Source organism: Equus asinus, chromosome 2, assembly GCF_041296235.1.
Source record: "Equus asinus isolate D_3611 breed Donkey chromosome 2, EquAss-T2T_v2, whole genome shotgun sequence".
In the NCBI taxonomy this organism is placed as follows: domain Eukaryota; kingdom Metazoa; phylum Chordata; class Mammalia; order Perissodactyla; family Equidae; genus Equus; species Equus asinus.
This window is the reverse complement of record NC_091791.1, coordinates 51,029,316-51,044,377: the sequence shown is the minus strand read 5'-3', so window position 1 is coordinate 51,044,377 and position 15,062 is coordinate 51,029,316. Positions and strand designations below refer to the sequence as shown.

Below are 15,062 nucleotides of genomic sequence, written 5' to 3'. Positions count from 1 at the left end.
ATAAATTAGAGCCCATAACAAGAAGGATAAAATTGCATATTTTTATAATTACGACCATAATTTAATGTTTATTTGTTTATGTGTAACAGATGAACAATGGGTCTGCAGCAGTACGAGTGTAGCATGACTTTACATCCTTGGCTATGGCTTCATACTCTTAAAATGCTTTTTAGATTACCACAAAATAGATTTCTATCCCAAAGGAAAAATTTTCAGTATTTTGGAAATCCAGCAAACCCTTCCTGGAAATTCCATGTCTAAAGTGGGTGATCTGGGATGTGCGTATTTAATTCGGCTCTGTCTCTTATTTCCCTTACATGTTGTCCCCTTTGCACAAGGTTCAGCACCTCTGGCAGTCACTTCAGCTTTGAGCAGATTACTAGAGATTAGAGGACCCACGGATGTTATTCTCACCTTTGACACAGAAATTCTTTTTAGGACTGTACGTGAGATGCGTCTATAAATAAGTAATGATATTTTTTATAATCATACCCTTAGTATAAAACTCCCCTCACAGTCATCTTCTGTAAAAGCTACACAGCTATTTCACCAATGCTGCCATGAGTCAAACTATTTGGGGGGTTCCTCTTTGGGGGGCTGCTATCAGAGCTAGTTTACAAGCCAACAAGAAAGCCAAATCTATATTTTTTATGTTGTATCTCAATTTTGACTAAATCCAAATATTCCTCCAAATTTTAGAGATTGGCTTTCTCTGATTTTTATCTATCTAAAGAAAATAAAATAAAATTCACTCTCCAAAGAGTAAGGTTTTCCACACTTAGAACATTCAGAATAATATACCTCAGGTGACAGAGTTGTGAGGCTCCAAATGGAGCCTGTTTTTCTAACACAGGCTACCTCACGGTCATATCACCAGAAACTTTCAAAGACTGTTAAGAAGAATTATCGTTTTTATCCTAGAATGTAGAAATGCCCCGTAAAAATATTTTTAACCTATCTTTCCAACTTTAGTTAACTATGACCTCCTCTCCTCCCCCCTCCCCACCCACAACTTGTTTTGCCTTCTTTGCATAACGTCAGCCAGGCTCAATCTTGTGTTTATGTTCTTCATTTTTCAATGAATTACTCGTTAATTGCTCTACTAAAATTTAGCCTTTTTATAGATCTTTGTGATTATTAGGTTTATGATTTTGCATCTAATTCTGGTCTTCCACCTGACTCAATTTTGTTGTCATCTAAAGGTATTTATCTTCAGCATGATGATTATAATTTTGAAGCCAGCAGCGTGTCAGGTACTGCACTGGGGACAGACAACATCAGTCCACCCAGTCCTCGAGACAGCCTTAGGAGATGGGTACTAGCGTTCCCACTTAACGCCTCAGGAAGTGCGGATAACTTGCTAAAAGTCAGAAGACTGACTGAAAAGTGGAGAGATCATGAGTCAAACTCACATCTATCTTAAGGCAGGGTTTCTCAACCTCACACTGTGACATTTGGGGATGGATAATTCTTTGTTGTGGGGGCTGTCCTGTGCATTGTAGGATATTTAGCAGTATCTGTGGCCTCTGCCAACTAGAAGCCAATAGCACTCCCCCTACCCCATTGTGACAACCAAAAATGTCTCCAGACATTGCCAAATATACTCTGGCTGGTATTTAAGAACCACTGATCCAATGCCAAAGTCAGGCTTGAGCCACATTATACCATCAAATAAGGAAGTGATAAAACCATAGAATTTTAAGGCTCAATTTTAAAGAGATTGATTTTAGGAGTCACCACCCTGGCTCATCATCAAAATTGGAGATTTTTGAAGACTCTATTTCCCCGCCCAAGACCTTCGGCATCAGCATTTGCCAGGTGAGGGACAGCTACCCATTTGTTTTAAACCTCTCCACGGTGTGTGAACCACAGATGCGATCCTCACCCCACTACACGTCTGTTCCTTGAATCACTCCACTCCATTCCTGCCAAATAGCTCTCCAGCCTTGGGTTTAACACCTTCCTGTGATGGTGTCACAGGAGACAAGTCCATGGTCAGATGGTCCTAACTGAAAAGGCGTTCTTAGCATTCTTCCTTCCATCTCTCCCTTTATGCCCTTAATCTCATATTATCTGAATTATCATTTTTCTCAAATCAGTTGAATTAAACAGACACTTACTGAGTCCCAATTAGGTATTAGGCCTCCCCCTACCCCCACCCCCCCCCAGCAGTTTTTTTTTTTTTTTTACCATGGCCATTAAGACCATTATTGACTCTCTTTAAAGAGATGACCATCTAAGCAGTTTTCTTAGGTTAACAATAGACTTCCTCAAAGGGCAGCTACAATACATTGAAACCTTAAACTCTTACATGGTTTGTCACCCATCCAGCTGCTACCAGGAAGCAGCCTGCTCTGAAGCTGGTGGAGGTTCCTATCCCCGGGAAGCAGAGCTCTCCCTCTTCCTCTAGACCCTTCACTCAGCAACCCTCTTTTTGATGGTTCCGGAAGATTCTAAAGTAGCTCCCCATCCTGGTAAAATCATTCTTTACCATATGTTTTGGATTTCTTGATGAAAGCACAGAGAAGAAGAGAATTTTTTTTTAAATCTTGCTTTATGGTGCTCCTCTTGAGAATGTCATTTTTTATGAATGTGATAATTATAAATGAATGAATGAATAAATAGAAATCTAAGTTAATTCTATTAACATATCAAAATTCAGACTTATAGTTTACTCTTCTTTAAAATCAGGTAGTCCTTTCTGTTTGCGCTTTCATTCTCCTCTAAGTCACCATGATAGTTTAGAACTTGTAGAAAACTGCTTCTCAGTGAAAGATATTGGATCATTGAAAGATTGTGATGGTGTGGACACTAGTATTGCTGAGGCAGCTTATGCCCCAGTGTCTAAGGTTAAACCTGCAGGTGACCAGTCTCTTTGACGTGTCAACATGAGTAGCTAGTGAGCTATAAATGTGTGCCAGCAGTCCTGGCTCGCCTGGATGGATCTCCAGTAGGCAGGTTGTGTTTAGAGAAAACCAAGGAGAAAATAACATGTTAACCAGAATAAACTGTTTGGGGTCAAAATAACAATCCGGTGTTTTTGTACTTGTGTGAGATATAAAAAGAAAGCTTGAGTTTCACTTGGGCTTAGTACGAACTTGCAAACTTGTTGCTTCTGCTTGGGCACCTCCAAAGAAGTGCCTGGACAAAGGGAACACTGGCTGAACCCCTCACATCTTTGATTGCTCTGGAAAGCCAGGGGTCTTTAACGAGTATCCATTCACTTCCAGAGTTTTATAAATGGACACTGACATGGACTACGAAAGACCCAACGTTGAAACCATCAAGTGTGTGGTCGTGGGAGACAATGCCGTGGGGAAGACACGCTTGATCTGTGCCAGAGCATGTAACACGACGTTAACACAGTATCAGCTGCTGGCCACCCATGTACCAACCGTGTGGGCGATTGACCAGTACCGGGTCTGCCAGGAGGTAAGATGTACGGAGTTTTTTTAGAATCTTAAGGGCATGTCACTGCTATTGCCACTCTGAGTTTTAAAAGTGGGGGAGGGGTTAACTTGTCCATTCAAAACAAAACTAATCTTTTTAGTGCCACGAGAGTAAACAAAAGCAAAATGCAAACTTGGGAGTATGGCTGTGGTATCGTGAATGAGGAGGGTTTGAGTCATGTGAGTCAAGGAAAAGAATTAGGACTTACCTTAAGTCTGTTAGACAGAATGAGAAAACTAAAGGCAAATGGGCCTCGAGGGGCGCTGACCTGGTTATCCTTCTCCCGGGAGCCTCTGACTGATGCTGAGCATGGATGCTCTCTCTCTCTCCTGCAGGTCTTGGAGCGTTCCCGGGATGTTGTTGATGAAGTGAGCGTTTCTCTCAGGCTTTGGGATACTTTTGGCGATCATCACAAAGACAGGCGTTTTGCATATGGCAGGTAAACCAAGACTAGTGCAGTTCAGTTCAGCTTGAGTATAATTTCCTTTCCAAAACCCGCAGCTGCTTCATAAATCAACAAAAACCACATCACATGGCCTTGAAATGTGTTGGGTTCTGCACTGTGTCTAAGAAAAGAAAAGAAAAATAAAACCAGAACAACATTGTTTCCTGATGTCAAGAAAAGCTGTCTGCCTTGCCACTTGGTTCCTCTCAGGAAGTACTTTATTTAAAACAACCGCTGTTGGTTAAACTGGGACGTTGGCTAGAGGAGGATTTGTTGTGCCCTCCTGCCTTGGGCTGCTTTGATTGCTGTTTTCCTGAATGATACTTTACTTGCCTTCTGTTAGAATGTTTTAAGTTATTTTAGCACTTGGCCACCCCACTTCAGGAGGTCTCTTTGGTCTTTTCATGACCATATTAGCAGAGTTTGATGTTATTTGCTTTGGGCCTTTTTATCTGAAAAGTCTATTATTTTTATTTGAAGGTCATTTTCAAAAAGAAAGAAAAATATCTCTGCAGTCCTTCACAAGGCACATTTCCAAAATGAACTGAAGCACAAGTGTCTATTTTTCATTAAAAGAAAAAAAAACTAAGAAGGAAAAATTCAGTAAAGGGACGATTAATCTAGAAGGACATTAATATGAGTAGGAACGTGGTCAAAGTGCCTTAAAATATTTAGCAACTTCTCCTTGTCACCATAACTTAGAAGTCCCTCTCAGTGAATGCGTTACAGCTATCAAAATCCAGATAAGGAGATGTTCTTACCACTTAATTCTAAATTAACACCGTTCATTTGACGTCTAGAATTTAGGTCTCATGAATCCGTCGTCCCTTGCTAACACCAGACATCGCCTTCCCTCACAGATTGGGCTAGAGTCCGAGCACAGGGGTGACTCCTTGGTATTGAGAGAAGCCTTTCTGAAAGTACCTCTGTTTCTTCAAGTCAGTAGTTCTCTTAAGCCTCTGAATAGACTCCTGTTAGGATTGACCCAGGTGGTCTAAAATATTGGATAAACTGCTGAAAGAGTTTGCCCTCTACCTGAGAAGTGGTTCACTCACTGAAAGAATCTGCGATTTAGACCAGTTTGTTCAAGGGGATTCAGAAAGAGACAGATGGAAGTAAGTAAAACTTTGATTTTAATGTCCCCTTGGTAACAAGCACTTGTGAATATCCAACATCGTAGATACTTTTCTTCTCCTTGAATTTCCTTTTTTTTTTTTCTTTCCACAATGTTCTTGATTCTTAGTTGCCATTTTGGTTTTTTCTTTTGTCCAATATTCCACTCATAAAAAATAAGAAGAAACGAACCTGCTTGTAAGTACTATGCAGTCAGATTTGTAATGCTGGTGCTTTTAAGGAAGCATGTTAAAAGGATGACTTTAAGCCAAGTAAGGATAGACACAGCAGATTTCAAAGGGCTGTTTGTACCCTCACTGCTAAAAAGGTATGGAAAGGATGGGCCTAACGAGGAGCTTCCTGAGATGTTTGGGTTTAGTTGTTATAGACTATATCAACAGCTCAGTGGTTTGTTGCCACTTGAAATCCATGCTTTTGAAATAATGAATTTTAACTTGGCCCCACAACGTAAAACTTACATTGTGGTAATTTAAGGGCTGTTTCATTATCACGTGCTTACCATGGACTTAATGGAGCAATGGCCTTCATAGATCTAGTATTGACTGTTATCTACACTGGGCCTCATCCAGCTCCCTGATGTATCTGGAATCATTTTAGGACGTGTCATGCCTGTGCTTGTTCACTCCCAACAAAAATAAGCTGCTCTTTCATGTGATTCCATCAGTTCAAAGTGCATTGTTCTGCTCCCTTGTCTGTAATGTTTGGTTCTGTCAACTGTAACCTGTTCCCCCTTTGATGGAAACAGGATGTGCTTTCCAAGCCAAGTTTGATTCTCCAAGCAACACAGAGGGGTTTCAGGAAGCATCCCGTGTTTCTGGCCGAGTTCTCCGTGGGCCTCACTTTATGTGCATGTTTGTACCTTGTATTTCCTCTGTCTTTTTCTATCCTCCGCAGCCTCCAGGCGTCCTGCCACAGCCCCCACCACTGGTGAGGAACAAAAACCAGAGCTGTTCTGCCTCGGCCTCCAGCATCTTTCTGTAAACACTAGATATGTAATACCACATTGATGCAGCACCAAAAAATTACATTTTGTGGAAAAGTCTGATAGTAGTAGGAGTTTCTTTTATTCAGCATCAGGCTCTGACCACTGCATTTCATTGTTGTGCAAAAGCTGTTTGGTTTCTTTGTGACTTCCATTTTTAGCTTTATATCATTCATAAAGGAGAAAAATCTTAATTACAGTTTCTGACAATCCACTTGGTTTGAAACCCTGTTTTTGACTGATGTTTTTCACTATACTTGGTGTGAATTACAGGTCAGTGGGATGGGATATAGTCCTTACACTTGGAAATGTATTTGGAACCTTTTTAAAATAATTCATTTGATTCTTGTGATGACAGTGAAAGAAACCAGATTCATACCGAGATGCCTTAGACCTCGCCTTCAGTTTCTTCTGCTTCTTAGCGCTAAGGTAGTTAATAAGTTGCCCTCTCAACCATTCTTTGGCATGGACAAGCTCTGGTTTGCAAAGTAAATCCTGTGGGTCAAGGTGGTGTCACTCCACTAACTTGAATTTGCAATTTTCTTATTGTGTTATAACTGTAACCAGAATGTCATTGCTCCCTTCATGATTTAAAGGCAACTATTCAACTCATTTTTTAGCCAACTAGAATAATATCTCCAATTTATCAGAGATCTACAACGTGCCAGTCAAAATATTAGCCGCTTTGCCAACATTAGTTTAGGTTATCCTTTCAAGGACCGTAGAAGGCAGAGATGATCTCCAAGCTACAGTTGAGTAGAGACCTGAGTTCTTTTACTACCATACCTTGTCCAGTAATGAGTTTCAGAGACAGACTCAAACCCAGCTCTGCCTGACTCCTGGCTCCCACTCTTTCCACTGTGCCAAGCCACCTCAACCTGATTTTAAATGAGACACAACTGAAAACCACCCCACATTCATAAGCTGGGTGTCTATTTGCTCTTCCATCTTTGTGCAGAGGGTTAGAACTAGAAGATATCCCAAAAGATCAACTGATTGACCCTATTTCCTCAAGAAGGGAAAGCATCTATCCAAGAAAAATATTGATAGGAGGACTTTGATGAGGATGAAGGTGACAGAGTAGCAGCGTCAAAACACCTTAACACATGTGAAATCTGTCAAACCCTCTCTGGTCTGGAGTGAAGGACTCCAGCTCCCTTGTATGCTTTCTTCCCACCACCGACTTTCTATCCACTTTTGGATGAACTTTTGAAGCTCTTATCTGGATCTTTTAAAATGTCAAGGAGAAAACTGTACATAGTAACCATGACTGTGATCAGCTGCTCTTTTTTGGCAAGAAAAGAGCCTCTTTTTAAAGGGATTTCACTCAACTCAAGAGTTTTTCCCTGTAAGTATTATAAGAATTAAATGTTCACACTTAGGTACCTGGCACTGAAATGTAGACGAATAGGATGGGCTCTGCCTTCCACAGGACATCTGGGCCCCTCTGCCCCTCTGCTATAGTCACACCATTGTTGTTTCCTTTTCTTGAAAACCTCCATCGTTGATGTGTCTCAGGGTTAGATAACCTTCAAACCTTAACAAAGCCTGTGGCGCTGGAGGTGGTGATAACAGAGCTATGGTTTAATCAGGGCTCCCCATGAGCCAGGACTGTGCTAGGTTCTCTGTGTATCTTGTCCCACTTCATTCCTGTGGTGACCCTGCAAAGTAGGCTCATTTCACGGTTGAGCAAACAGGCACAGAAAGGGGCCAAGGTCAGACAGCTAGGAAAGAACTGAACTTTCCCCGTTAGTTCTACCTAACTCCAAAGCTTGTATCTTCCCTTTCCACTATGCTGTTGTAGCTGATGATGATGATGGATGCAAACTTACTTTAAAGTTATTCCTAGTCCAAGTCTAATTACTGAACACCAGCGTTCACTGTGTATCATCGGCTCTAATATTCCAGTGTTCCTCTTATGTGCCTTAGTGCATGGTAATCACTTGATTCTTTATATGCATCCGTGAGTAGTTATGTATGAGTCCTTTCACTTTCAGTAAAAATCGTAGATCCAAGCAAACTTTTTGAGGGTGAGTGGGTATCTTGGGCACTTTTGATGGCATACTTTCTTTCCAAAATTTGACTTAAGCATGCAGAACCACTGTATTTGCCCTTACACCCAACCATTTCTGGTCATGTTTTCAGTCCAGTTGGAACCCATTTACTATATAGATATTCTTACATGGTGATTTTTCGCAAATGTTCTTAGCTCCTATGAGAAGTACAGTACATGTTTTAAATAACATTAATCAGAGCCATGGTTTCCATGTGTCTATATCGATAAGATAGGTCTAGTTTCATAGTGAAGGCAACATGTAATTAGATACAACATGAATACATCCCATTTTGATTGCTCAGTTGAGACCTTTTAAAAAATTCAGGGCTATGGGTGACTGGTGTTTGTGTCTTTGTCTGGAGTTGGCTGGACTTGTGGTTAATGGTAAGGGAAAAAGCAAGAAACAACGAATGCATCTAGATGGAGTGTTTTGAATTAGCTCATATTGTCCGTGGCACATTCGAAATGCTGCCAGAAGTAACATTCTAATGATGCTTTCAGGACGAAACAGCCTGTTGTTGAGTGCAACATATCAGGTGGAGGTGGACCAGGGTGATGTGAGTCAGGCACATACCTTGGGTGTACAAATGTGAATGATAATACTTTTTAGAAGACAGGATCACTATTACTGAAATTTCCTTCTACCTGAGGTTCAGTATGTCACTATTACTGGTCCTGACTTTATTTAAAATTTTGATATTTTGTTCATCATGGAGTTCTTTTGACTTAAGTCGATTTTTAAAAAAAACATTTGTTCATCTGGATGACTGACTTTTTTGGTGCCTCTTTAAATTTGGCTCCTAAGCAAGTGCTTCACTCTTTACCCAAGTCCTGGCCCTGATGGTGGACTTTATAAAGGGAAGAGCAAAATAGCAAAGAGAGGAAAGTGAGCAATGCAGGTAGTTTCTGGAAAAGTAATCCAAACCACACTTCTCAATGTGTGGTACAAAGGGATCCAGGAAAACTATTGCAACTCATGTCCTGAAGGTATTTAGTCCTGTGTACTGCTGTGACATAAAGGACTAAGACTAGCCTGGGTTATAGAAAACAGTAGAAAGACATAAGAAACACAGCTAATTGGACAGGAATAATTCTTCCCTAAATGGTTGGACTAAAACTTCTAGTTCTTTTACTTGAGTATGCCTAAGCATACTGGTTATTCTGATGTCAGCATTGTAGGGAGAGGTGAATTAGCAAATTTTAGCCAGAACCTGGATGGCTGTAAAGCACGTGGGTCTCGGGCCATGCTTTGGTAAACACTACCATGGAATTATCATGATAGTCTTTACCAAACCTCAGCCAAAGGGAGGGATCTCTTGAAGATTAGAGAGAGAGCTTTTGAGTGAAGGAAACCAGGAAAAAGAGAGCACATACTGTGTGATTCCATTTCTGTAAACTTCTAGAAAATGCGGTCTAATCTATAGTGACAGAAAGTAGATCACAGGTTGCCTGGGGAAGAGGATAGGGGGAGGGAGGGATTACACAGGGACACAAGGAAACTTTGGTGGCGATGGAAATGTTTATCTTGATTTGGATGATAGTATCAGGGGTACATATGCATGTCAAAACTAATCAAAGGGGCTGGCCTGGTGGCGCAGCGCTTAAGTGCGCCCCCTCCGCTTCTGCATCTCAGGTTCGTCAGTTGGGAACCCGGGTGCGGACATGGCATCGCTTGGCGAGCCATGCTGTGGTAGGCATCCCATGTATAGAGTAGAGGAAGATGGGCACAGGTGTTAGCTCAGGGCCAGTCTTCCTCAGCAAGAAGGAGGAGGATTGGCAGCAGATGTTAGCTCAGAGCTAATCTTCCTCAAAAAAAAAAAAAACTAATCAAATTGAACACTTTATGCAAAGTTCAGTGTATTTCAATTTTATCTCAATAATTTTTTTTTAAAAAAGTAGAAGTATATTTATGGATAAAGTAGTCTATGATATGTGAGGAAATTTACATAGTAGGCAATATATGTTTTAATTATGTATAGAACTTAAAGTCAGTTCTCATTGGAAGCATAAATCATTTGTGTGAACTTAGGGGGAAAAAATGGGGCCAGATCCTTAATAGCTGGTCATGGGAAATGGAATGGTTCTAGAATCTCAAAGCTAATGATGGGACACTATCAAATTGTCCCCAAATCATGCTGGTTCCCTTTTCCCAGAGATAGAGCCCTCAGCTGTGTGGATCACAGTCAATACCTTGTAGCCTATGTTTTTGGCTGTGGTTATGTTTGTATCTTATTCTAAGAGGATACATTTAACCAGGTGCTCTGTGATAGCCGAATTTTCTGTTTCTCTATCAAGTAGTAACTTTTATCTTTTGTAGTTGGCTTGCTGTGGAACTGGAGAATGCAGTGGTAACTGCAGGGAGTATAAATGACCTTCTCCATTTTGTCCTCAGTCACCCTGGCTGGGAATTGGGTGCTGAGCTGAGCCATCAGGAGTCTCCTCTCACTGCGGTTGGTAGCTATATAGCAAGTGTGAGGCTCCCCTCTTGTTTGTTTCTCTGGATTGAGTCCCAGCCTGCCTTCCCAGCCTCATCTCTTGCTCTAGACATAACAAAATATTTGTAGTTCTGTGTCCTCTGTAGCCTCTAGGCCCACAAACATGCGTTACATCCACATAGAAATTACGCTCCCACCCCACCTATACTTTACCTAGTTAATTACCACTAATATTCTAAGAATTTAGAACAAGGGTCACAAACTCCCAGAAGTCTTCTCTGTACTCTTCACACTCTCCCTGTCACCTTCAGAATCCAGGTGCAGTGTCTCTCCTTTATGGAATACCTTTGCGAATCTCTATTGTAACCGTGATCACATTGTTTGAAAATTACCCCTCCTGTTCCCCTTATCCTATTATTCCTAGCATCTTTAGAACAGGAATTTTGTCTTTCTACTGTAAGTCCCCAATGCCTGGGCCTGGTATATAGTAGGAGCTTAAGAAATCTTAGGTGAATGTGTGCATGGATCTATCAATTGATCTTATCTACTAAGGATCTACTAAGACATTTACAAGGAAATATCATTATAACAAACTCCTAATTATTTCACTAGTTTGAATTTTATATTTGCACTTTTAAAGGAAGAATAACAAATCATGTACCAACCTGAAGGTGATGAAGGTGGAAAATCTTGGCATCTAGTCTCTCTTTATTGAATTTTCAAATGAAATGAGCTATGAGGCCGGAGAAGAAGGAGGGAAACACAGCCACACCCCCAAAAGCACTCTCTCTCTTTTTTTTAATTTTTGGATTTGTAAGTTTTTTTGGAATGCCTTGTTTGAATGCGTTTTCTTAAACAGAGAATTACTTGTATTAATACTAAAGTTTTTCCAACTATAAGTTGTTTCTCCTCTGGCTATCATTTCCAAGATCTTTATAAGAATCATTTAAAAAATAATTACATGTATCTTTTTAGTCTGTTTGCCCAAAGATGAGGGCATTAAGTAGAAAAATTGAAGATGGATTATTACCGCTTTGTGCTCATCTAAAACAAACAAAAACACATTAGACTAAATGCATATAAATAATTCAAAAAATTGTGTGATAGAAATTGATGGATTATATCCTAAAGCATTCAAGCATAGGACTGCAGTGACATCACGTCATCTGGCACACGGAAAATATGTCTGTGCCATGCTCTGTGCCACCCTTGCCACCCCTGGCTTGCTGTTGATACTCTCGTTCCTGCTCTGAACTGGTGCATCTTGTACTGTAACCGGATGATGGCATGTCAGAAGAGCTGGGATTCCTGTGCCCAACTCGGTCCTGTCCCCAGGATGAAATTGTCCTTGGGAAGCAGCAGTGCCAAATGAGATAGCAGCAGGGCTTCATTGATGACTGGGTCACTCGTGTTCCAACCAATGTTGGCTGCTGCCCAAACACTGGTCACATGGTTGAGAAGGATGGTGCTATATGGTTCAACCCAGAAAAGCACTGATGGACCCAAAAGATGCCACAGAAATATGAATAATGAGGCCACTGAGATAGGAAAAGAGAATAAGGATCATGTGCATCGTTCAGCACATTAACATCTTGTGTTCTGCCTTCTTTTTACCTTTTTCCTATTAACACTTAATCATTACAAGTGTGACAAGTTGGGTCAAATATAATTGAATGTGTTGACTTTTCATCTGTTGTGTTGTTTCTATACTGAGGTCTTCAGATGAAGAAATATATTTCAGCCCATATAGTTTTCCCTTTAAATTAGGTGGTAAGAAGAAAGAAACTGTTGAGTAATTCTGCAGTGTCTTCAGAGGATAATTCTATTACTGTCTTTCCACCATTCCGTATCAATAAAGGACACGAGCTGGTAAGCCAAAAGGAAAAGATCTCTTGGTGGGAATGTTCTGCCATTCTTATTAGCTGCAATATACAAGATACATCCTTGATGACTTTTGAACCCATAATCATATTTGTCTGGCAATAACTGGTACTTTACAGTTTAGAGAAAACTTTCGCATATATTTTTCTTAGTGAATTTTAACAATCCTATCAGTAATTTTTAATATCAGCCATTCATTAGGTTTCCAAAATTATTCCACTACTTTATTCTCTCCCCAGAACACCTCTGCCCCCAGTCTAGAGAGTATAGTCAGAAGGAGAACCGTAAAGGAAATTAGCAAACTCTCTTTTAAACTTACCCCTTGGCTATATTTCTATTTTAGTGATTTTGTTTTTTGTTTTTGGTATGTTTTTTAAAAAACAAGATGATCTGTGAAATAGAGGGTGTTCCTTTCCACGTTAATTCTGTGTAACTAACCCTGAATTAATCCTGAAACTCACATGCTCATTTCTTTACATTTCCTTTGATTCTGGAGATAATCTAATTCCCGGAAGAGATCATTAATCCATTATTACTCTGGTGTTATGAAAGTATCCAGTTAGATGGGTAAATGGATTTTTTAAATAAATTCAGATAATTAAAAATATATATTAACTGGTTAATCTCTCCTATGTGCCAGAGATATTATAAGGCTGTCTTTCAGCAATAATTGTCTGAAGAAATATAACAGCTCACATACTATTTTCATTCTTTATTAAAATTGTAACATATTCCCTAACTGATTTATTTTAGGCCTAAATTTATTTCTTTTAGGCTTTGAGTCTGCAGACGTATTTGCATCTACATTTTTTGTCCTGAAATATCTATAAGGCCTTTTTATTTGATAAACAGTAATTGAGGGCCTCTTTTGTTACAAACACTGTTTTGTGCACAATGGGAGAGAAACTAATAGGAACAGAACAAAATTGCTGAAGATGAAATTCACAATATAGTGGGCAAGACAGCAACATAAATAATTTCAACTCAGTGTTAGAAAAACTGAATTCATGATGCCAGTACCAGGAACAGGGAAGAAAGAACTGCTCAGAGCAGAAACTCTAGCATCATTCTTGACTCCTCTTGGTCATATCCCACACCTGGTCCATGAGCAAACACTGTTGGCCCTACCTTCCATGTGTGTGTAGAATGCGGCCACTTCTTACCACTCGCACTGCTCCCAGGCCAAAGCCACCATCGTCTCTCTCTCGATTATCTTTTAACTGGTCCCCTCTCTCTCCCTTATCCCTCCGGACAACTCCTACCACCTCTACTACCACACCACCATGTAGTCAGTTCTCATTATAGCAGTGGGGCGATCCTGTTAAAACATAAATTATATCATGTCTTTCTGGTCAAAAACCCCTAGTGGTCTACCAGTTCACTCTATGTAAGAGCCAGGCACTCGTGAGGCCCTCCCTACCTCAGCCCAGCAGTGCCTCTCTGAGCTCAGCTCCTGCTATTTTTCTCCCTTGCCCTCAGGAAAACACCCCAGGCACGTTCCTCCCTCAGGGCCTTTCCACAAGCTGTTTCGTCTTCCACAGTATTCTCCCCTGAGATGTGAGCATCTTAGCTCCCTCATTTCCTTCAGGTCTTTACGGAAATGTCACCTGCTCAGTGAGGCCCTTCCTGGCCACCTCATTTCAACAGCTCCCCAATATTTCTGTCCCCCTCCCCTGCTTTATTTCCTGTTTAGCACTTCTCATTACCTAGCATACTACCTATTTTTCTTGCTTATTGTCTCTGTTCTCCACTAGAAAGTAAGCATGACGAGGATAAGCATAAGGACAGCAATTTGTGTCTTTAATTGCCATATCCCCAATGTCTAGAAGAGTGCCTGGTACTCAGTTAATATTTCTGGAAGAAATTATTGAATGATTGCTTATTGATATTGGATGAGTAGCTTGACAAGTCCTTGTACCTTTATCGATTCAAAGAGGATTGCTGAGAGGCCTGCGTAAACTCCCTTTCTTATTGCGGTAGAACAATCTTGCCAGTTTACACAGTTTCGTCTCAGAAGAGTCAGGGAGGTTAATCCCAGAGACCTCCCAGCTGACATTGTAGCTGACACGGAGCCTGCCTTATATCTACAGCTAGTCTTGCTCTCAGAAGAAAACATTAACAGTGTAGGAAGGAAGTTCCTCTGTCATTTAGCTTCAGGAAAAGCCAAAGAGAAATGAGAATGGGAGATGGAGTAGGGAGAAAATTTATTACCACAATTTCACCTTCTCCTGTTAAGCAAGCCTTCTTTATGTCAGTGCTTCCTGCTTTCATTGATCAGGAGTTAAATGAGATTGCTCAAGCTAGTTCTTTTAATAAATTACTTGTGTTTCACCCAGTTTCACGTGCATTCAAATTTTTCGGATGGTTGTGTGAGGTGTAAGAATATGCCAAAGGGAACATAGATTGCTAAGTATAGAAAATGGAACATCAAGTGAAAAACAGCCAGTTTCCATTGGATGAAACCCACAACCCTCTATCTATGGTAGGGCCATTGCCCCTGTGATATTTGTACTATGATGGTCAAACCAACCATTTTTAAGACTCAGGTATTATCTTAGGAATTGGTGGCATTGGTGGGATGTTGAAATGGCTTTCCTGCACTTAAGAGCGTACATCGCTTTGGCTCCATTTTTGGAGGGTGGGGAAGACTGGTTTAAAATCTTGCTTCCTACTAAACAT

At 40.5% G+C, this 15,062-nt stretch overlaps 1 protein-coding gene across 41 annotated transcripts in view; it reads left to right on the top strand.

Annotated features, from left to right (window-relative positions):
• Positions 1 to 15,062, top strand: part of RHOBTB1 (Rho related BTB domain containing 1) — a 117,391-nt gene that overhangs the window by 76,689 nt on the left and 25,640 nt on the right. For 33 of the 41 annotated variants that reach the window (XM_070488358.1, XM_070488325.1, XM_070488306.1 and 30 more), the window contains 2 exons: positions 3,231 to 3,432; positions 3,786 to 3,889. In XM_070488358.1, the coding sequence (XP_070344459.1) occupies positions 3,241 to 3,432; positions 3,786 to 3,889 (296 nt within the window). In that variant the 5' untranslated portion in view covers positions 3,231 to 3,240. Of the gene's footprint in view, positions 1 to 3,230; positions 3,433 to 3,785; positions 3,890 to 4,755; positions 5,011 to 6,421; positions 6,441 to 12,269; positions 12,372 to 15,062 lie in introns of those variants that run through there. The other 8 variants (XM_070488510.1, XM_070488499.1, XM_070488505.1 and 5 more) reach the window with 6 other exon arrangements.